The sequence below is a fragment of the Piliocolobus tephrosceles genome, chromosome X (genome assembly GCF_002776525.5).
Source record: "Piliocolobus tephrosceles isolate RC106 chromosome X, ASM277652v3, whole genome shotgun sequence".
NCBI classification, from domain to species: Eukaryota; Metazoa; Chordata; class Mammalia; order Primates; family Cercopithecidae; genus Piliocolobus; species Piliocolobus tephrosceles.
In genome coordinates, this window is record NC_045455.1 from 64,967,729 (window position 1) to 64,991,564 (window position 23,836).

Here is a 23,836-nt window from a genome sequence, read left to right on the forward strand (position 1 = left end):
TTTTTCATAACTTACATGTACACATTCTTCTTTTTTCTAGCAAGAATGAGTATTAAGGACTATAGTGCCCAGAATATTTGGCACGAGATCTGTCATCCCTTGTCTGCTCGAAGACAAAAGTTGTTCTCAAACCTTTAGGAAATGCAGATAGTTGGTGTAATGGTTAAAAAGCCGGAGGCAAAGCAGATTCAGTAGTATTTGTCATTATCAGCATTTGTCCTTTGTTACGTGTTGATTTTTCTTTTTCATATATTCACTTGCATTTTTTATTCATAGGACAATATACTTTTTTGAAAATAAACTTCTTTTAAATTTTAAAAGAGTTTTAGATTTACAGAAAAATTACAAAGATAGTACAAAAAGCTTCCATATACACCAAACTGTAATTAACATCTAAGATAGCCTTGAGGTATAGAAACATTTCTTAAGTAAGATTCAACAAGCAGAAATTATTAAGGAATAAATTTGACTATACTAAATTTTAAAGATACCATAAATAAAAACATAATATACAGATCAGCAGAAAACATTTTCAAACTTAACTAGCAACGAATTAATAAAATATCTTTTTAAAAAATTTTTATTTTAAGTTCTGGGGTACATGTTCAGAGTGTGCAACTTTATTACATAAGTAAACGTGTGCCATGGTTATTTGCTGCACCTGTCAACCCATCACGTAGGTATTAGGGCAATACACTTTCAAGGTAGAATGCTAACACATTCTTTCATAAGCATTTCTAAGGCTGACATCTAATGTTAGTTCCGATGTATTTATTATACATTGAAAACTTTAAAAATTTCACTCCAGTCTGTCATTGTATATCCCATGGTGTTACTTGTCAAATTTTAATAGCTGCTTTAATGACAGGAATGGTTAAAAAGGATTTTGCAGTAGAAGTTTAAAATTGGAAAAGTCTGGCCAGGTGCAGTGGCTCATGCGTGTAATCTCAGCACTTTGGGAAGCCAAAGTGGGAGGATCGTTTGAGCCCAGGAGTTCAAGACCAGCCCTGCCTCTAAAAAAAAAAAAAAAAAATTAAAAAATTAGCTGGGCATGGTAGCACATGCCTGTAGTCCCAGCTATTTGGGAAGCTGAGGTGGGAGGAGCGCTTGAGCCTGGGAGGTCAAGGATGCAGTGAGCTGTGATTGCACCATTGCACTCAAGCCAAAAAACCACCTGTAGAAAACTAGAAAAGTCTGAAGTGCATGTTGCTATGGAGCAGGCCTGGCAGTTTCTGGGGAGGGGCGGAGCAAAGGGATATTACACTTATTATAAACCTTTTAGTATCATTTGATGTTTTAAAAAGCCATATGTATATATTACTTTGATTTTCAATATATACTTATAATGTATATCTGCAAAATCATTAGGCCTAATAAGGTAGACAAAGCAGGCATTGATGGAAATACTTTTTCTAGATGGCAAAGGTTTTTACCATTCATGTTTGACTTTCTCCTAAACCACCTTAAGATTATATAATGGTGTCTTAAGGACACCTCTAGAAAGAAAAATGACCAGATAGCAGATATGTTTATAAAATTAAAATAATTTACGTAACTGGTAGTTTCTTACTTCCATTTCTTCCCCTGTATCTGCTTGTAAAGTTCAATTTTTCTTTTCAGTTTCAGGCAAATAGTTGGAAAAATCTTATCCTCAAAGTGTGTCAAGGGTCCATCAGTCCACTGCCATCTCATTACTCTTACGAACTTCAGTTCCTAGTCAAGCAGATGTTTAAAAGGAATCCCTCACATCGCCCCTCAGCTACAACGCTTCTCTCTCAAGGCGTCATAGCTCGGCTTGTCCAGAAGTGCCTACCCCCCGAGGTATGATCTGTGTTGGACTGGCTGTGAACAGTTTTCAAGTGTATGGTAAAATGGTTTGTTATCTTTTAACATTACACATTACATGTGCTCATCAAAATCCAAATGGTACAGAAGTATATTAAAAAGTAAAAAATTAAAACCTCCTTTCCTTCCTCTTTCCCCCTCAACAATGCTATTGCCCAAGTATAATCACAGTTTGTATATCCTTCCAGACATTTTTTAGACATATATAAATGTCTGCATTTGTCTATTTAAATTATATGTACTTTTTTTTTTTGAGATGGAGTCTTGCTCTGTCGCCCAGGCTGGAGTGCAGTGGCGTGATCTTAGCTCACTGCAACCTCCACCACCCTGGTTCAAGCAATTTCCCTGCCTCAGCCTCCCAAGTAGCTGGGATTACAGGCACACACCACCATGTCTGGCTAATTTTTTTGTATTAGTAGAGACAGGGTTTCACCATGTTAGCCAGACTGGTCTCGAACTCCCGACCTCAAGCAATCTGCCCGCCTCGGCTTCCCAAAGTGCTGGGATTACAGATGTGAGCCACCATGCCCGGCATATATGTACTTTTTTAAGTGGCACTTTTGTTTTTCAACTTGAAATATTATTGTGCTGAAAATGCTGATGATGAAATGACATCACAGCAGTATCTATAGAAAAATATGTTTTCACATCTTTAAATTCTCAACTTTAAATTTCAGATCATCATGGAATATGGTGAGGACGTATTAGAAGAAATAAAAAATTCGAAGCATAATACACCAAGAAAAAAAAGTAAGAATTTTGGATGGAGTATTTTTTGTTAAGTGCTCTTTTAAAAATATACTATAACAGAAAAGAAATACATAATTTTTAAGTTATTAGAGATGATTATCAGAGATACTCCTCAAATGAACATTTTCTTTTTGTTATTTTAGATGTAATTCTGTAATGAATACTGTCCTTTTTGATCCCTGAAACAATTGGGATTTTAAAAAGCCTAGTTTTGGATATTTTAATGATGGAAAGATGATGCCATCATCAGTACCATATTTTCTCTGGCTTGTTGTGCAGGTCAGGTAGAAGGCTTCTCCTGTGGGCTGACCTGAGAATCTGTCCAGGAAAATATGGCACTAATCTTGTAGGAAAATGTATCCCAAGTTTCTGAAGAACCATCATGTAAACAGACTTTTTGAAAAGAGAAGCTTTTCTTTTATATATATATATATATATATATATATATTATTATTATTATACTTTATGTTCTAGGGTACGTGTGCACAACGTGCAGGTTTGTTACATATGTATACATGTGCCATGTTGGTGTGCTGCACCCATTAACTCGTCATTTACATTAGGTGGATCTCCTAATGCTATTCCTTCCCCCTCCCCCAACTCCGCAACAGGCCCCAGTGTGTGATGTTCCCCTTCCTGTGTCCAAGTGATCTTATTGTTCAATTCCCACCTATGAGTGAGAATATGTGGTGTTTGGATTTCTGTTCTTGCGAAGAACACCACTGAACATCATGTTCAGTTCGCTGAGAATGATGGTTTCCAGATGTATCCATGCCCCTACAAAGGACATGAACTCATCCTTTTTTATGGCTGCATAGTATTCCATGGTGTATATGTGCCACATTTTCTTAATCCAGTCTGTCATTGATGAACATTTGGGTTGGTTCCAAGTCTTTGCTATTGTGAATAGCGCTGCAATAAACATATGTGTGCATGTGTCTTTATAGCAGAATGATTTATAATCCTTTGGGTATATACCCAGTAATGGGATGGCTGGGTTAAATGGTATTTCTAGTTCTAGATCCTTGAGGAATCGCCACACTGTCTTCCACAATGGTTGAACTAGTTTACAGTCCCACCAGCAGTGTAAAAGTGTTCATATTTCTCCATATCCTCTCCAGTGCCTGTTGTTTCCTGACTTTTTAATGATTGCCATTCTAGCTGGTGTGAGATGGTATCTCATTGTGGTTTTGATTTACATTTCTCTGATGGCGAGTGATGATGAGCATTTTTTCATGTGTCTGTTGGCTGCATAAATGTCTTCTTTTGAGAAGTGTCTGTTCATATCCTTTGCCTACTTTTTGATGGGGTCTTTTTTTTTTCTTGTAAATTTGTTTGAGTTCTTTGTAGGTTCTGGATATTAGCCCTTTATCAGATGAATAGATTGCAAAAATTTTCTCCCATTCTGTAGGTTGCCTGTTCACTCTGATGGTAGTTTCTTTTGCTGTGCAAAAGCTCTTTAGTTTAATTAGATCCCATTTGTCAATTTTGGCTTTTGTTGCCATTGCTTTTGGTATTTTAGACATGAAGTCCTTGTCCATGCCTATGTCCTGAATGGTATTGCCTAGATTTTCTTCTAGGGTTTTTATGGTTTTAGGTCTAACATTTAAGTCACTAATCAATCTTGAATTAATTTTTGCATAAGGAGTAAGGAAGGGATCCAGTGTCAGCTTTCTACTTATGGCTAGCCAGTTTTCCCAGCACCATTTATTAAATAGTGAATCCTTTCCCCATTTCTTGTTTCTGTCAGATTTGTCAAAGATCGGATGGTTGTAGATGTGTGGTATTATTTCTGAGGGCTCTGTTCTGTTCCATTGGTTTATATCTCTGTTTTGGTACCAGTACCATGCTGTTTTGGTTACTGTAGCCTTGTAGTATAGTTTGAAGTCAGGTAGCATGATGTCTCCAGCTTTGTTCTTTTGATTTAGGATTGTCTTGGCAATGCAAGCTCTTTTTTGGTTCCATATGAACTTTAAAGTAGTTTTTTCCAATTCTGTGAAGAAAGTCATTGGTAGCTTCATGGGGATGACATTGAATCTGTAAATTACCTTGGGCAATATGGCCATTTTCACGATATTGATTCTTCCTGTCCATGAGCATGGAATGTTCTTCCATTTGTTTGTGTCCTCTTTTATTTCATTGCATGGTGGTTTGTAGTTCTCCTTGAAGACGTCCTTCACATCCCTTGTAAGTTGGATTCCTAGGTATTTTATTCTCTTTGAAGCAATTGTGAATGGGAGTTCATTCATGATTTGGCTCTCTGTTTGTCTGTTAGTAGTGTATAAGAATGCTTGTGATTTCTGCACATTGATTTTGTATCCTGAGACTTTGCTGAAGTTTATCAGCTTAAGGAGATTTTGTGCTGAGATGATGGGGTTTTCTAAATATACAATCATGTCATCTGCAAACAAAAGGGACAATCTGCCTTCTTTTCCTAATTGAATACCCTGTATTTCTTTCTCTTGCCTGATTGCCCTAGCCAGAACTTCCAACACTATGTTGAATAGGAGTGATGAGAGAGAGCATCCCTGTCTTGTGGCAGTTTTTAAGGGGACTGCTTCCAGTTTTGGCCCATTCAGTGTGATATTGGCTGTGGGTTTGTCATAAATAGCTCTTATTATTTTGAGATACATTCCATCAATACCGAATTTATTGAGAGTTTTTAGCATGAAGGGCTGTTGAATTTTGTCAAAGGCCTTTTCTGCGTCTATTGAGATAATCATATGTTTTTTGTCTTTGGTTCTGTTTATATGCTGGATTACGTTTATTGATTTGCATATGGTGAACTAGCCTTGCATCCCAGGGATGAAGCCCACTTGATCATGGTGGATAAGCTTTTTGATGTGCTGCTAAATTCGGTTTGCCAGTATTTTACTGAGGATTTTTGCATCAACGTTCATCAGGGATATTGGTCTAAAATTCTCTTTTTTTGTTGTGCCTCTGCCAGGCTTTGGTATCAGGATGATGTTGGCCTCATAAAATGAATTAGGGAGGATTCCCTCTTTTTCTATTGATGGGAATAGTTACAGAAGGAATGGTACCAGCTCCTCCTTGTACCTCTGGTAGAATTCGGCTGTGAATCCATCTGGTCCTGGACTTTTTTTGATTGGTAGGCTAATAATTAGTGCCTCAATTTCAGAGCCTGCTATTGGTATCTTCAGGGATTCAACTTCTTCCTGGTTTAGTCTTGGGAGAGTGTATATGTCCAGGAATTTATCCATTTCTTCTAGGTTAAAAGAGAAGCTTTTCTAATGTAAACTGTGGACTCTGGGTGCTGGGTGGTAGTGATGTGTCAGAGTAGGCTCATTGACTGTAAAGGAGCGGCATGTTGGTATTGGGGAGGTACTGTGTGTGTGGGGACAGGTGGTATATGGGACTGTCTGTTCTCACCACTCAGTTTTGCGGTGAACCTAAAACTGCTTGGTTTTTTTTGAAATGGAGCTTCACTCTTGTTGCCCAGGCTAGAGTGCAATGGCACAATCTCGGCTCACTGCAGCCTCTGCCTCCCAGGTACAAGCAATTCTCTCGCCTCATCCTCCCAAGTAGCTAGGATTACAGGCATGTGCCACCATGCCTGGCTAATTGTTTGAATTTAGTAGAGATGGGGTTTCACCATGTTGGTAAGGCTGGTCTCGAACTTCTGACCTCAGGTGATCCCCCCACCTCGGCCTCCCGAAGTGCTGGGATTATAGGCCTGAGCCACTGTGCCTGGCCTAAAACTGCTCTTAAACAATAAAATATCCTAATTAAAAAGAAAAACCAGAGGCTTTTCCAAAGTTATGAATCATCCACATAATAGCTGCATGAAATTTTCATACATCTATAGTCTATCCTGAGAAAATGCAAATTTAATTTATTGTCTCTTTAGAAGTTGTCATCTCTGAATTTTTTTCAAAGCTTTTTTTATTCCTTTTCCTTTCTCATCAGTGATTTCCTTCTGAAGAAATCCAACAGAGCTAGTAGCTATGAACAGAATACAGGAGAAGAATTAAGAAGTGTGGGAGATCACCCACTGCTGGGACATGTTGCAAAACCTCCATTGCCTGGTGCTCTTTATCATAATGTTATATGCAGATACTACAAAAGAAACATTTTGAGAACTGTATTGTTTTCTTAAACTTAACTTTTAAATGTTGTTTTTGGAAGGATGCAAACCCTTCAGTTTTACAACTCAACCTTTTCTCCATTAGTTAAGAGATAGCCAGTTACCTTTGTTTTACCAGTTTGCTTTAGCATAGGTGTTATTCTGTGGCTTTTGTTCACATCCCAAGGTAGTGGGAAATTAGTTTTAAAATGCTGGGCAAGAAAAAAAGAGACTAAGAAAAATTTCAAGGTAGTTTGGAAAAGTGTAGGTTTTTTAAAATTACCTTTATTTTATTTTTGAGACGGAGTCTCACTCTGTCTCCCAGGCTGGAGTGCAGCGGTACGATCTTGACTCATTGCAACCCCTGCCTCCCGGGCTCAAGCAATTCTCGTGCCTCAGCCTCCAGAGTGGCTGGGACTACAGGCGTGTGCCACCATACCTGGCTAATTTTTTTTTTTTTTTTTGGTAGAGACAGGGTTTCACCATGTTGACCAGACTGGTCTCAAAACTCCTGACCTCAGGTGATCCACCTGCCTTGGCCTCCCAAAGTGCTGGGATTACAGGGATAGGCCACTGTACCTGGCCGAAAACGTGTAGTGTTACAGTTTCTAAAGAGGAATAAAGTAGTTAGAGAAATGCCACCAAACTGGGACCATATGTTTGATGGCATCTCCAGTTTAATGTGTAGACAGACCAGAACAATGAAATGGAACAGGGCAGGGATCGCATCCGACTTGCTCACTCTTGTATTCTCAGTGTATCATCATCCATGTTCAATAGCAATTTTTTAAAATGTTGAGTGAATAACGGACATGAACCACAGGGCTCTGCCAGAGAAAAATGAGGCATAGCCATTCCTACCAAAGGGATCAATTGCCAGAGTTCTCTCCTGACTCCTCCTGCTGGTCTCTTCTGAGTTAATAAACAGCTCACTTCTTCTTAGGGATACCTATTCCACCAGCTGTGATAGCTGACAGGAAAAGCACGGACTCCACTAGCTAGCATGCACCAAAGGGGATAATGACCTTAAGTATGCAGAGTGTGTTACCTCTTAGTGCTTAAATGGGTTGGCATAAGTGAGTAGAGATGTCTTTTAACTTTTAGATTTTAACTTTAGGAACGAAACAGTGGAAATAACCTCTTTCAACAACTGAGATGTATTATTAGGTGATTAAAGCTTGTTATTCCCATTCAGGATATCAGAGAGCTTTGGTTCTTTGACTTTAATAACCTCACTCGCTTCTCCAGCTGTATGCAGATCATATTAGGAACTTAATAGGATGATCCTTTATGTGTTTTATCTTTCTACCTTCTCTCTCTCTTTTAAAAGCAAACCCCAGCAGAATCAGGATAACTTTGGGAAATGAAGCAAGCACAGTGGTAAGTGCTTTAAAATTACATTTACGAGGCTGGGCGTGGTGGCTCACGCCTGTAATCCCAGCTCTTTGGGAGGTTGAAGCAGGTGGATCACCTGAGGTCAGGAGTTGGAGACCTGCCTGGGAAACATGGTGAAACCCCATCTCTACTAAAAATACAAAAATTAGCCAGGCATGTTGGCATGCACCTGTAATCCCAGCTACTTAGGAGGTTGAGGCAGGAGAATCAAGTGAACCTGGAGACGGAGGTTGCAGTGAGCTGAGATTGCACCATTGCACTCCAGCCTGGGCAATAAGAGTGAAACTCCATGTCAAAAAAAAAAAAAATTACATTTATGAAATATCTACCTCCTGGATACTGGGTACCCTTAAGTGCCGTAAGATATTTGGAAGACTGTGACCTGGTCCCTCCGGTTAAGTACTTCTTCCTTCATCTTTTGGTATGTGAAAGAACTGGTAGCTGTTCATCTGCACTGTCAGCTGAGCCACTTTGGGTCACCATTTATTGTTTACTTTTCCATTTGTTATTATTTTTTGAGTCGGAGTCTCGCTCTGTCTCCCAGGCTGGAGTGCAGTGGCACGATCTTGGCTCACTGCAAGCCCCGCCTCCCGGGTTCACACCATTCTCCTGCTTTAGCCTCCTGAGTACCTGCCTCAGCCTCCCAGAGTGCTGGGATTACAGGCGTGAGCCACCGCGCCCGGCCTCCATTTTTTATTACTGATGACAGTGGTTTCAATACAGATGTGAAAGAATTTTGTCTTGCTTTCAGTCATGAAAATCTTGTGTTATCCTGGCTTTTTTTTTTTTTTTTTTTAGGTAGAGTGTCACTTTGGCATCCAAGCTGGAGTGCAGTGGCATGAACATGGTTCACTGCATCTTTGAACTGCTGGGCTCAAGTGATCCTCCCACCTCAGCCTCTCAAAGTGCTGGGATTATAGGTGTGAGCCATTGCGCATGGCTGCTTTTTGGTTTGTTTGTTTATTTTCAAACAGAATCTCCCTCTGCCACCCAGACTGGAGTGCAGTGGTGTGATCATGGCTCACTGCAACCTCTGCCTCCTGGGTTCAAGCGATTCTCATGCCTCAGCCTCCTGGTTAGCTAGGACCACAGGCACGAGCCACCATGCCCAGCTAAGTTTTTGTCTTTTAGTAGAGGTGGGGTTTTGCTATGTTGGCCAGGCTGGTCTTGAACTCCTGACCTCATGTGATCTGCCTGCCTTGGCCTCCCAAAGTGCTAGGATTACAGGTGTGAGCCACCACGTATGGCCTGCTTTTTGTTTTTTTATGGTGGTACAATATACATAACATAAAATGTGCCATTTTAGCCAATTCTAAGTGTACAATTCAGTGGTGTTAATTACATTTATAGTATAGTATTGTGCAACTATCACTACTATCTATTTCCAAAACTTTTTATTATCCCAAACAGAAACTCTGTACCTGTTAAACAATAACTCCCACTTCTACCATTGCAGCCCCTGGCAGCCTCTAATCTCACATCTGGTAGCCCCTGGTAGCTGCTCAAATCTTTGTGTGGATTTGCTTATTCTAAGTATTTCATATAAGGGGAATCATACAATATTTGTCCTTTTATGTCTGGCTTCTTTCACTTACATAATGTTTTCAAGTTCTTCTGTGTGTCAAAACTTCATTCCTTTTTATTGCTGTGCTGAATAACATTTAGATTACTATTTAGATCTTAACATTTTTCTGTTCAATGCCTTGTAGTGCTTCCTTGTTATCCCAAGAATCAATTTTCAGGCTGACATTCGGGGTCCTGTTCATCCTGTCTAGCCCTGGGCAACTGTGACATTGTTTTACACTGAAGCTTCTCTAAAGCTGTGGAATATTAACAACTGATCCATGTTTCAGTGTTGTCACACCCCCCTTAGCAAATCGTATACTATTGATTTTTTTCTTCAGTATTTCAGTTAACCTTTCTTTTTCTCCTTCTCTCCTCTCTCTCTGTTGCGTAGGCTGGAGTGCAGTGGCATGAACACCACTGACGGCAAACTCGACCTCCTGGGCTCAAGGGATCCTCCCCCCTCAGCCTCTTGAGTAGCTGGAACTACAGGTGCATACCACCATGCCTGGATAATTTTTAAATTTTTTTATAGGAATGAGGTCTCACTATGTTACCCAGACTGGTGTTGAACTCTTGGACTTAAGTGATCCTCTCACCTTGGCCTCCCAAACGGCTGGAATTTACAGGTGTGAGCCACTTCGCTTGGCCTAACCTTTCAATTCAAAAAGGAAAAGATGTTGTACTGACAACAAATTGCTCTCTTCATGCAATGCACTAGTAATTAAACTTGTAAATTTTTTAAATGAACCATAAGTTCTAAATAAATAACAACATCCCATCATTATGTTGCTACAAATGGAATACAGACCTCTATACTTTTTTTTTCTTTTCATTGTAATGTCTGTTTTTTTCCCCAACTTTTTGAGATACAATTTACATGCCACAAAATTTACTCATTTTTGTGCACAATTTGATAAATTTTGGTGATGGTATTTGAACATCCATATAACCCCTGCCACAGTCATCTTATAGAACTTCCAGGCGGGGCAGAGTGGCTTACGCCTGTAATACCAACACTCTGGGAGGCGGAGGCAGGAGCATTGATTGAGGCCAGGAGTTTGAGTACAACCTGGGCAACACAGTGAGACCCCATCTCTACAAAAAATTAAAAATTTTAGGTTGGCATGGTGACACATGCCTGTAGTCCCAGCTACTGGGAAGCTGAGGCAGGAGGATTGCCTGAACCTGGGAAGTTGAGGTGCAGTGAGCTATGATCACACTTCTGCACTCCAGCCTGGGCAACTCAGCAAGACTCTGTCTCAAAAAGAAAAGAATTTCCATCCCCTAAAATGTTTTCTTGTGCCCTTTGCAGATGATCTGTGCCCATACGCTATAGTTTGATACCACCTGTAGTGGACACAGCAATATGTGTTCGCAAAATGAAAAGGGTGCAACACGTGAACAAAATGGAGAAAAGGCCAAAAAGTTAGTCAGGGAATGAGGGACTTGGGGTAGGAAAACTTGTGTGCAGGCCAGCAAAGGACAATGGCAATGAAGGCAGAGTTGAATAGCACCCAGAGGAACGTGGGAGGCCACTGCACACACAGAAAGCAGTGATCCTCAATGGGAAGGAAAGACTGGAATCCCCTGGGGGGCTTTTCACAGCTGCCCCTCACCACTACTCCTCTGAGATTCTGATGTCATTCTTGAGTGTAGGAGGCTTTGAAATCGCTGCTATAAGTGAACCACCACTGTTAAGTGACAGATTTTTATGTTCCCTACATGTGTGGGAAGAGAAGTTTCAGAACCACTGCTTAGAAATAAGAAAACCCACCGTGCCACCCAAGCCTACTGTTTATTTATTCATTCAATAAAGAATTGAGAACTTCTTTGCCTGGGACTGTTTAGGCATTCAATATGTACTCCTTCTCAAAATATATGCAGATTTAGTAAACTAGATAGTGGATTACTATATTTCGTGAAATAAATCAAGGGCTTAGATAATTTGGAAAGATACTGAATTAAGTGGGAACATTTTGATTCTATATGGCAACTTTATAAAATGTCTCATTTTAATATTACAGTTTGTAAAGCCCAGTACAGCAAACCATATTGAAATTTTTCATTACTCTTTTCCTTAGTAAAGACCTGTCAAATATCTGTCATTTTAATATATCCTCTTTGTATTTATAATAATTGATATTAATGGCTATTAGTGCATACATCTATTAATATATACATGTATGTAGGTTTATGGTTGTTAATATACATATATGTTATTAAATACATATAGATATAGATGGCTATTAATATACATGTCTTTGGGGTTCTATGATTATGCATGTTTTTTAATCCATTAATTTTTATTTGAAATTAAAATGGCTGACTTTGCATATTTGTTTACCTTTTTTGTAGCAATTCAAGCATTATTTAATCTGTATTGTTAATCTTGTTTAAAGCAAGAGGAAGAACAAGATAGAAAGGGTAGCCATGCTGATTTGGAAGGCATTAATGAAAATGTAGTTGAAAGTGCGTTGAGAAGAGTAAATAGAGAAGAAAAAGGTAAGTTATTCAAATTCTAATCATTTCTTAGATGAGGAGTTGGGAAGTACAGAGGGAATACCAATTTTTATGTTACTAGGTCTCAGGTATCGTAAACAAGAGTACAAGCTGATATTTGTTTGCTTATCTAGTAACTTTTTAAATGTTTTAGAAATATTTTATTTACTTACAACAAAAGAGAGAATAGCATTTATCAGTAAGAGCCATTAGAAACAGTGGTATTTATTGTGCTAGCCACCTTAAAAAGCATAGCATACTGTGTGTATGTAAGTCCTCCCAGGGCTTCATTCTTGCACAATGTGTAACATGTAAGTATATACATATTTTTTTTTTTAATTTTTTTATATTTTTTGAGATGGAGTCTTGCTCTGTTGCCCAGACTGGAGTACAGTGGCCCAATCTCGGCTCTCTGCAAACTCTGCCTCCTGGGTTCACACCATTCTCGTGCCTCAGCCTCCCAAGTAGCTAATTTTTTTTTTTTTTTTTTTGTATTTTCAGTAGAGACGGGGTTTCACCGTGTTAGCCAGGATGGTCTCTATCTCCAGACCTCATGATCCGCCTGCCTTGGCTTCCCAGAGTGCTGGGATTACCAGCGTAAGCCACCGCACCCAGCCTACATATTTTTTTTTTTAAACTCAGTCACTGTAATGATTCATTTTAACTTTTCATTTTGGATTTTTTTTTTAATTTCCTTTGCTACTTAGATTTGAAAGAACATTGATCTTTCAAACATAGATCTGCGTTTGAAAGAGAAAAGAAACACTTCCATATTGTTGTTAGATAGTCTTTGTGTGGACAGAGATGGATACATAAAATAACATGCTTGGCATTCCTTTTTTACATTTTAAAATTAGGTAATGAGTCAGTCCATCTGAGGAAAGCCAGTTCACCAAATCTTCACAGACGACAGTGGGAGAAAAATGTACCCAATACAGCTCTTACAGCTTTGGAAAAGGCATCCATACTCACCTCCAGTTTAACAGCAGAGGATGATAGAGGTTAGTAGTCAGATTGAATACTATTATTTTAGTAGAGAACTTTTTCTAATACTTAGTGCACTAGAGGCTTTTAATGTCTGTGAAGGGTATTTGGCGTCACACATCAGAGCATTGCTTATACAGGTGAATGAAGTAGATTTTAGTTAACAGTCAAATATAATTAACTTTGCTTGAAAATATGATCTGGAAAGTACATGCTGAAAAATCTTTTTTTTTTCGGCACTAATTTTTGTCTTTTTCCAACTAGGTGGTTCTGTAATAAAATACAGCAAAAATACTACTCGTAAGCAGTGGCTCAAAGAGACCCCTGACACTTTGTTGAACTTCCTTAAGAATGCTGATCTCAGCTTGGCCTTTCAAACATACACAATATATAGACCAGGTAATTCATGTCTGTATGTGACCTTGGAAACCCTTTGACTTTTTGAAAATTTTGGTAAATATATATAACATAAAATTTACATTTGAACCCTTTCAAAGTTTGCAGTTCAGTGGTACTAAGTATGCCACATTGTTGTGCAGCCATCACCAGTATCCATCCACAGAAATGTTCTCATCTTCCAAAACTCAGTTCAAAGGGTTTCCCTCCTCCCAGAAACGCTTTGATTTCAGAGTTGTAAAATAATTCATAACATTGTATTTTTAGGTGTTTTTTAATCTTTTCTAGCCAGTCTTAAGCTACAATTAAAATTTTTCATGGAGCTACATTAGTTCTGTTTGCTCATTTGTTTGCTTATTTTCATAATCCTGCTACTACTTTCTTTGAAAAGAGGAGCCCATTTTTATCATGCAAATATGCCATTACTTTAGCAACAACACCAAGATTTCTTTTGCTGTATACCTGAATTCTGTTACATTGAGTAGAGCTCAAAAAGGATGAACAATTAGGATTTGATTTTTAAATTTTTTTACAGACATCTTTACTAACATTGTGTAAAATAATTTTTTTATAATACTGTCCTTAGGAATCTAGGTCAGTGGTCTGTATTAGATATGTATGTGTGTATGTGTATTATAATTATGATAATTTAATTACTAAGCCACCTTGCTAGGTTAAGATCTAAGATAAATTATACCAAGTAGAGCAGGTATTGGTATGGCAAGTCTGACTATATTTATTGCAACGATTTAGTTGTATTTGTTTATTTGGTCAGTATTTATTGAATGCCTAACATAGGTTAAGATGAAAAAAAGAATAAAACACAATTCCTGCCCTAAGGATGAAGGAGTTCATTACATGGGAGGTCAGCACACTGATAAGGAATTATAGTGCCCTGTGATATATGCATTCAGATAGAACTGTGCACAAAAGGTCATGGAAGCCCTAAGAAGATGCTAATGCATGGGAGGAAAATGTTAAGGAAGGTTAATGGTTATGAATTTCAATTTTGCAATTTTAGGTCCAGGATTTTCTGTCTGGTCCAGTGATAAAGTCTTTGTCATTTTAGGAAAGTCCCTGTTTAAAAACTATGTCATAGTTCTATTTTGAAATGCCTTTTAGAAGATTCGGCCCATGTTTTTCATGCTGTTTGTGAGAAATCTAAAAGTAATTACACCTGGAAAAAATTTTTAAGCATGCATATGGTCTTCCTTCAGTTTCCTACTTTTCTTCCTCCCCATTGTGAAAACTTGGGAGGAGAAAGTTCAAAGGAAAAAAGAAATTACTATAACTCAACTTTCAAAGGTAACTTTTAATGCCTTAATATACATTCTTATATTGGGAGGGTTTTATGGTAATTTTCCGAGTTTTTTTTCTCTTAAAGAAAATCCTGTTTATAGGCTGGATGTGTTGGCTCATGCCTGTAACCCCAGCACTCTGGGAGGCTTTAACAGGAGGATTGCTTGAGCTCAGGAGTTCAAGACAAGCCTGGGCAACATAGCGAGACCTTGCCTCTACTAAAAAAATTAGCCAGGCATGGTTCTGGACGCCTCTAGTCCCAGCAACTTGGGAGTCTGAGGTAGGAGGAGCTCTTGAGCCTGGGAGTTCGAGGCTGCACTGAGCCATGATCATGCCACTGCACTGCAGCCTGGGTGACAGAGTGAGACCCTGACTCAAAAAAAAAAGAATAAAGAAAGTTCTGTTTATAAATTTAGTCCATGTCCTGGTGCTTCTGCTTCCGGGGCCTGTTTTATGCCCACAATCATGTTGGGGTTGGGTAATATGGGGAGACACTACACAAGAGTAATGGGACATGGCATTGTCCTCAGCCAGCAAGCTTATGGAAGATTTTAGTCAAACTGCATGAAATAAGTAAATACTGTTTAAATTGGTATATTTTCTGTTAATATCTCCTGAAGGTTCAGAAGGGTTCTTGAAAGGCCCCCTGTCTGAAGAAACAGAAGCATCGGACAGTGTCGACGGAGGTCACGATTCTGTCATTTTGGATCCAGAGCGACTTGAGCCTGGGCTAGATGAGGAGGACACGTACGTTGTGATATGTGTAGAAAGCTTTAGCTGGGGGTGGAGTGTATGTGTGTTTGTGTGTGTGTGTGTGTGATTTAAATTAGACCATGGTTTTAAATTAGATTCAGGTTTGGTAGGGATCTCTTATATTACTTTTCATCATAAATGGAATTTTTTTTTTTTTTTAGACAGAGTCTCCCTCTGTCTCCCAGGCTGGAGTGCAGTGGCGGGATCTCAGCTCACTGCAAGCTCCACCTCCTGGGTTCACACCATTCTCCTGCCTCAACCTCCCGAGTAGCTGGGACTACAGGCGCCTGCCACCACGCCCGGCTGATTTTTTGTATTTTTAGTAGAGACAGGGTTTCACCGTGTTAGAGTCTCAATCTCCCAACCTCGTGATCTGCCCACCTTGGCCTCCCAAAGTGCTGGGATTACAGGCGTGAGCCAACATGCCCGGCCATCATAAATGGGTATTTATATCCTGATCTTTTGTCTGGGATGGGTAATACCTTACAATATGATTATAAAATTCCTGATTGAGCCCTACAGCTATAGCCTTTCAGCTTGAACTTGTTATTTTTTAATATATTAGGTTTTACATTTTAAAAAGTGTTAGAAACAGTCAAAGAAGTGATCTTTTGGAAGAACTGACAATTTTTTCCCTTCAGTTGCCTTATAGAACTCATTTTTCAAAAGCTTAAGTATTGTTATGGTGGTGTCCTGCTTTGAACTCACCAACAGATACTGTGCCCCTAATGTAGAGGTTTATGGTCCAAATTGTTTTTTCACAGGGACTTTGAGGAGGAAGATGACAACCCCGACTGGGTGTCAGAGCTGAAGAAGCGAGCTGGATGGCAAGGCCTGTGTGACGGATAATGCCTGAGGGAGTGTCCCTGAGTCACACTGAGGAGAGGCTTCACTCAGGAGTTCATGTTGAGATGATCATGAGTTTGTGCAATGTATATTTTCCTTTGGAAACAGAATGAAGCAGAGGAAACTCTTAATACTTAAAATTTTTCTTGAGTAGTATCATGAGTTTGAAAAGTCTGGAACTCCTGTAAGTTTTTGAATTCGAGAGAGAAGGTGTAGTGGAATGAGTGTGAGCATTGGACTTTGCAGTCCCATAGAACAGAAATGGGATGCTAGCCTGCCACTACCTACTTGTGTGATTGTGGGAAATTACTTAATCTCTTCAAGCCCCAATTTCCTTAACCATAAAATGAAGATAATAATGCCCACCTCAGAGGGATGCTGACCATAGACCATTACAGCAGCCCGTATGTTATTCACATGATTTGTGTTTATTATTATGTGACTCTTTTTACACTTCCTAAAGGCTTGAAAATTAAATATATTTAATTATGATATAGTAATGTGTGCAGTTTTTCAATATGACCTGATTCTGAGTAGTTTGAAGATCATTCCAATGGTCTTCACCAGCTGTCCTTAAATACAGTCCCTCATAGGATGCACAAAAGAGCCTGGGTTGGAGGGTCAGCCCTGGGAAGCATGAGGTGGTCTGCAGATCTTGTCAGAAGATAGCAGTCCTGTAGATGAGGAAGGAAGAGGCCAGAGGTGAGGAGCAGAAATGGTAAATATCAGAAACTAGAGAGTGATATGGAATAAATAGGGGGTTGCATGGCACACATGTGCTGGGTCCTGTTGTGTGTGTTAACCTCATCTAATACTGTGTACTTTAGTGAGATGAGAATATTTCACTAAAGAAACAGGCTTCGCTCAACACCTGTCACAGAGACATGAGCCAGACAGATACAGGGAACAGTGCTAAAGTGAAGAGAAGGGGGAAAATACATTTAGGGTCATTAACAAGCACTTACTGAAATCTGGAAAATATACATCTTTTAAATATTTAACAGTTTTTAAATCTTAATGTATAAAACCCTGTGGTATAGAACCCTACCTCACATATATGCTGTATTTACATTTGGATATCTTTAATCTCCAGTGGTCTCAGGCAGTCTCTAAATCTTTCCTTGTTTTTTGGGACCTTGATGTTTTTGAGTACTTCTCAGGTATTTTGTAGACTCTTGCTCAATTTGGGTTTGTCGCACAATTGAACTAAGCTTACGGATTTTGGGGAAAACCACAAAGGTGAAGTGCCCTTCTCATCACATCATTTCAGGGAGTACACAGTATCAGCATGACTTCTTCCCAGTGTCGTTCACCTTGATCAATTGATGAAGGCAGTGTCTGCCAGGCTCTCCACTATCAACTTTGTAATTTTCCATGTTCATGCTGTGTTCACTATAAGCAAGTCACACACTCCAGCTTGTAGTCAAATGCAGAGGAATTAATCTCCACCTCTGGGGGTGGGAGTATAATCCAATAATAAGTTGTTTGTTTTCTTGCTTAAATTGTTCTAGCTTTTGCTGTTGGGGATTGTTTCAGGTCACCTCCTATGTCCCTTTGATGTGCCCCTATTCTTTTGGAGCACTTCCTTCCTTTGTGGCACTACAAGATCATCCAGACTCATCTTTACCTTCTCTGCCCCAGCCCCAAAATCATCCATTTCAATGAGGTTCCCACTGGTTTAGAAACCAAGATCTGGTTGCTGGGTGTGCTTGTTGTTCCTGGGGTGTCACTGCTTTTAGGCCCTCTCAGCAGAGCTAGGAAGTATATGTGTATATACTAACCTATGTACACTGTATAATTGTATAACCATCCACACATCTCTACAGTTATTTCTGTATCTCTCCATCTGTACATACATTAAATTAAGCATGGGTCCATACTGATGTCTCCAACTAACCCAATACTACAAGGTTCATTCTAGCCTTCTTCTCATGCTTTTCTATAACTTCTCTCCCTGACAATGAGAAAACTGGCTTGCACCATCCACCACCCGCTTAGCTGTTCAATCCTAGTCTATTTGTAAAGCAGTTTCCAAAGCATTAACCCATACCCCTGGGAGATACAAATTTACCAACTAAGGTACAGAGTTTATGTATCTTTCCTATTGTCTCATGGCTTCCAGTCAAATACCATTTCCCAAAGTTATTTAGGTGAGCTCTTTGAAATTAGCTTACCACTCTCTTGAACATTTTTCAAGTTAAAGCAGGCATGGATCATTCTAAGGATATTTCCAGATACTGAGCTTCCATATATACTGTATTCCATACTTCTTAGTCATCTTCAATCTTAGCATTGCCCCAGGGTATAAACATTTCCAAACCATCAAACAAAAAAACTTGAAATTATGTACAGTTACTGAGAGACTGGATAAGTATTGGATAATCCTTTTTAAAATCAGAATGGCTTATGGGGTTTTGCTTTTAATAAAATTTCAGAAGAGTAATGTAATTACCAGTTCATGATTATAAACCATTTTTGATGATAGATTACTATATGATTCTTGAGATACAACTAGACAAAAATTGAGGGACACTTTTAACAAAACTTTTCATTCTTATGTACTTATTTCTCAGCACTTACAGCCTTAAAAAAAATTGAAGAGACTCAGTGTTAAACTTCATTGTAGCAAGAAGTTAGCATTCATCTATGGATACAGGAACTGATGACGCATGGGGAGCCCATCCAGGTCTTAAAGAGATGAATTTTCAATACAGTTTTATTTTGTTATATTTAATATAATTATCAGTATTGTGATATATTTTATTGTGATCAATTGTGTAGTACTAGTGATTTTAACAATCTAGAAAAAAAATTCTGTGAGCAGGAAATGTAAATTTCCATTTCTATACTTCTTTCAGCAGTATGGCAGGATGATCAATTAAGACTTTCAAGCATGAAAAAGATAACTGGGATAAAATTCTATGAGGAAAGTAGAATGAAGATATGATTTAATAAAGCATGTCTAAGAATTCTAGGGAAGAAATGTGGGTGTGGTCACTGACACATGAAATTAAACAAAGACAAGTAGATCATATACTTACTAATATTTTGAGGGAATTTCACTGCCAAAAAAACTAACATTGGCTGTTCCAACTCCTAAACAACTTTTGGACTCCTGTTATGGGCTGCATTCGCCCCTGCCCCGGCCACTCCCAATTCACATATTGAAATCTAACACTAGTAACTCATAATGAGACTGTATTCGGAGATAGAGACTTTAAAGATGCAATGAGATCAAAATGAGGCCTTTGGTTCAGTCCTAGTTCAATTTGACTATAGTGCTTATAAGAAGAGGAAATTTTTTGTGGCAGGGACGGGGAGGGGATGGCGGAGAGATGATTTTAAGAAGGAAAAGTAGTGATGTAAACTTAAGATTTTTAAAATAGCTTTTTTGTGGGCTTTTGCTTGTGTGTGATGGACGATGGAGGGTACCATATCACTGTAGTGTTTAGATTCAATTGGATATATTTTACTTGCGTCACTATTTACAATTGCTGGAAAATACATTTTTTCAACTACTTAAACGTTTTAGCTGCTTGATGTGCAAATCCAGAATGGGACAGGGTAGGGTGGGGAGGGGGCGTGCGTGCAGACGCTTGGGCAGCGCGGGTTGCCTTAGAAAGTCCCTTGGCAGGCCGCCGCTGTGACCCAAAGAGTAGGAAGCGGTTCCAGTCTCTCACGTCCACCTCTTGGAGATATTTGAGACCTTGTACAAGAAACACTCTACCTATCTGAGTTTAGCTTATTTGTAAAACTAGGAGACTACTGCCTTGCGGGGTTGTAAAGAAAAGAGAAAACGTTTGCGAAGCGTCTGGTGCACCGTAAGCAAGAGCGGGGAGCGCTACTGTAGAGTGCAACGCAAAGCAATCCCGACCCAAGGCAACAGGACGGTGTGGGGGTGGCTCTGTCGGGTCTCCAAACTCCCTGGCGCCTGACCTTGCCTCGCGGTGGACTGTGTGGACGGGTCCCCAGGCCATTCCAGCCTCGCGCCCCGCCCGCGTTTCCTTGCGCGGCTCCGCCCAGCCGCGGGGAGGCGCAGCGGCCCCGGGAACCCGGATCGTTCTGGGACGCTTCGTTGGCCTCGCGGAGCCGGCGGAGCAGGTATGCTGCAGGGGCCGCCCTTAGTCCTCGCCCGGAGCCGCCGCAGGGCTTCAGGAACCGGGCAGGGTGGGGGAAAGGGATGGCGTCTCTGCTTGGAGCGGCGGGGGCGGCCCAGAAAAGGCCTAGCGTTCCGGGCTGCGTGGGTGTAGCGTCCCGGGAGCATCGGTCTCTATGGCAACGCTCCTCACGCTGAGCTCGGGTCGGGGTAAACGTCTCGCTACCCACCCGCGGCCGCCTCCATGGGCGGCCCTAGGGGAGAAGGAATTTTCCTAACTTGGGGGCTTCCACCCTCTGGTGCTACTTGGGCGGGAGGGTCGCAGGCCCTCATTCCCGGCTGGTCACCCCCGGCCTCTAGTCCGTATGCGTTTCTCTCAGAACCCCGTCCTCCGGTGTCTGCAGCCTCTCCTGGCTGCGGAGCTGGTTCCCAGCCCCCTGCAACCTAATTGTACCCACTTCCTACCCTGACATGAAATTATTCGAAAACAACCCCCCGCTCACCCCATTAACAACAGCAGCAACAACAGCAACAAAACTCTATTATGCCCTAACTGTAGCTAAAGAGGAAATAGAGGGAAAGCAATAAGTAAGAAAGTACATATTTCAATCTGAAAATGCTTGACACTACTACCCTTGGCAAAAGTAGAGAAGCAGCCAGTAGCCGCGCCTGGGCAGTCGCCTGAACGTGACCGCAGCAAATGTAGATTGTTAGGTCTCCCGGACCAGGAGCGGCGTGGCCAGTGAAGGGCGTGATTTTCCCAAATGGTGAACAATTCTTGGTAAACCTCCAAACCAAACAAAGTGCAATCAAGCCTTGATTTACATGTAGTTGCATTCCTCGAAAAAAAAAAAAAAAAATCGGTGTTCATTAAAACTGCAAAAATACTTAGCATTTCGATGTAAAATAGAGTTTGATTCTAGCCACAGATAATTACAAACGGATTTTTCTGCGCATTTGAGTGTATAGGAAGACTCTACAAGATTGTAGGACCGCAGGGTAATCCTTTATTGTGCGGGACTGTCTCTCGAATCGCAGAATCCTAGCATCTCAGGCCCCAACCACCTGTCAATCTCTTGCCTCTGAATCTCGGGGAAACAGCTTCCCCATCCCCATATATTTCCAAAATTCCCCCTAGGGGGCAGTACGTCCCCATTAAGAAAGGCTGGACTGTGAAAAGTACACAAGCCTAAGGACATTCCTGCTTTATAAAGGTGCCAAGCCCCGGGTATATAGTATCTTTCATTCTCAGAACAAACTTGCAAAACAGATATTGTTATTCCATTTTAGAAATTAGGAAAGTGCGATTTTGCCAGGTTAAGTGACTTACCCAGGAACACAGGGCAAAAGTGTATCAAAGCTGAGCTACGACCCATGTCTGACCAAGAAACTGTCTCATTTCAGTTGTTATCTGTGGCCACAAGGAAAGTTATTTGTCTCTGTCTTGGCAAGGCTGGGAGGAAAGTTTTATCAAAGTGAGTTCTTTTACACTTTAGCCATCAATTTTCTGACTTTGTTAGTCTTTATGAGACATGTGTGATAAATTTACATTACTCTAATTCCAGGAACCTCACCCCATTGGAGATCATGGATAAGTACGATGTGATTAAGGCCATCGGGCAAGGTGCCTTCGGGAAAGCATACTTAGCTAAAGGGAAATCAGATAGCAAGCACTGTGTCATAAAAGAGATCAATTTTGAAAAGGTAAAGTTAAGAAATTCAAATATCTGTTAATTTTCAGTGGGATATTCAGCTGGCTTTTAATCCAATATAAAAAGGAAATTTTTATTTTTTATAATTACAAATTTTAAGCCATAATTGATTTTTGTTAATTCAACCTTCTAAGTCCACTGTCCAAACACAACCAATGATCTTGTTTTTAAAAAGAGGCTGGACACAGTGGCTCACCCCTGTAATCGCAGCACTTTTGACGGCCAAGGTGGAAGGATTGTGTGAAGCCAGGAGTTCGAGATAGCCTGGGCAACGTAGGAAGACCCTGTCCCTACAAAAAAAAAATTTTTTTTAATGAAAATAGAAAAGAAATAAGATCACATCTCTGTGGCTCCTATGGCCCTCCTTAGGGTACCCTGAAAGGCCCTATGAGATGCCAACCTCCTCTGTTGCCCTGACTTTTCTCTGTGGTACACTTCCTCTCTCCTTATTCAGGTCCTCGACAAGGGGTTTTCTGCAAAACCCCTAGCTAGTGTAGCTCCCCAACCACAATCACATCTTATCACCTTATCACACCACTCTGGTTTCTGATTTCTTTTTTTTTGTTTTTCTTTTTTTGTTTTTTTTTAGACGGAGTCTCGCTCTGTCACTTAGGCTAGAGTACAGAGGCATGATCTCGGCTCACTGCAACCTCCACCTCCAGGGTTCAAGCAATTCTCCCACCTCAGCCTCCCGAGTAGCTGGACTACAGGCGCATGCCACCACACCTGGCTAGTTTTTTGTATTTTTAGTAGAGATGGAGTTTCACCATGTTGCCCAGGCTAGTCTTGAACTCCTGAACTCAAGTGATCTGCCTGCCTCAGCCTCCCAAAGTGCTGGGATTACAGGCGTGAGCCACTGCTCCTGGACTGGCTTATTTTCTTACTAGCATAATGCTCTGTAATTACTTTGCTCTCTTAATTATTCATTTGTTTATTGCTTGTCTTCCTCAGTATGCAGAACAGTTCCTGACACATAATAGATGCTAAACAAATTTATTGAGTGCACTGAATGGATAGAGGAAAACCATGTGTAATTGTTGGTCTAATGATTTTGGAAAATAAATATAGTTAATTAAAAATTAATCATTTTTGCTAAATCCACCTTAGTCAGTGTTTATGTCACCCTCTTTAGTGATATGTTCATTTCAAAATATATTGGGATAATAATGTCCATTGTTTGCTAGAGTTAATTTTAAGGCAAGTCTTGTTGGTCAGCTTCTAGAGAATTTATAAATGAGAGTAGCATAAAAAGTTCCATACAAAGCATGTGCAAAATGGACTGCCCAAGTTACACCATGTGAATATACTTAATGCCATTGAATTGTACACTTAAAAATTTGGTTAAAATGATATAAATTTTATTTTACCACAAAAAAATTGCAAGAAAACCTACCCAAACTTAAAGCTCAAGAGTAGATAACTGGCTTCCAGGGATAATGATTTATTTTCCAATATAGGTCTCTTTTGTGAATTCATGGCATATTCATAATAATGTCCTCTATTCTAGTCTATCTTCCTTCCATGACATTATTCTGCTCACTCTCTTTTGTTTATCTGACTGCTCTCCCTCAGGCTTATCTCTCTCTTCACCCTCTATACGTCCTCAACCAT

The 23,836-nt window shown here is 40.0% G+C and overlaps 2 protein-coding genes and 1 long non-coding RNA gene across 7 annotated transcripts in view; 2 read left to right on the forward strand and 1 right to left on the reverse strand.

Moving 5' to 3' along the window:
• NEK3 (NIMA related kinase 3) overlaps window positions 1-16,910 on the forward strand; it is a 30,868-nt gene extending 13,958 nt beyond the window's left edge. For all 4 annotated transcript variants that reach the window (XM_023187286.2, XM_023187287.1, XM_023187284.1 and 1 more), the window contains 8 exons: window positions 1,621-1,821; window positions 2,523-2,595; window positions 8,010-8,059; window positions 12,040-12,142; window positions 12,997-13,140; window positions 13,388-13,522; window positions 15,439-15,565; window positions 16,336-16,910. In XM_023187286.2, the coding sequence (XP_023043054.1) occupies window positions 1,621-1,821; window positions 2,523-2,595; window positions 8,010-8,059; window positions 12,040-12,142; window positions 12,997-13,140; window positions 13,388-13,522; window positions 15,439-15,565; window positions 16,336-16,420 (918 nt within the window). In that variant the 3' untranslated portion in view covers window positions 16,421-16,910. The remainder of the gene's footprint in view (window positions 1-1,620; window positions 1,822-2,522; window positions 2,596-8,009; window positions 8,060-12,039; window positions 12,143-12,996; window positions 13,141-13,387; window positions 13,523-15,438; window positions 15,566-16,335) is intronic.
• LOC111523005 lies at window positions 16,835-20,655 on the reverse strand. The gene is made up of 2 exons (XR_002725407.1): window positions 17,488-20,655; window positions 16,835-17,091 (listed from the first exon to the last, which is right to left on the reverse strand). It is a non-coding gene; the product is annotated as an uncharacterized LOC111523005 (long non-coding RNA).
• Window positions 20,656-22,100: 1,445 nt separating this feature from the next.
• The window catches only part of NEK5 (NIMA related kinase 5), an 87,747-nt gene continuing 86,011 nt past the window's right edge, over window positions 22,101-23,836 (forward strand). For both annotated transcript variants that reach the window (XM_031934936.1, XM_023187288.1), the window contains exon 1: window positions 22,101-22,217. In XM_031934936.1, coding sequence (XP_031790796.1) covers window positions 22,101-22,217 — 117 coding nt within the window. The remainder of the gene's footprint in view (window positions 22,218-23,836) is intronic.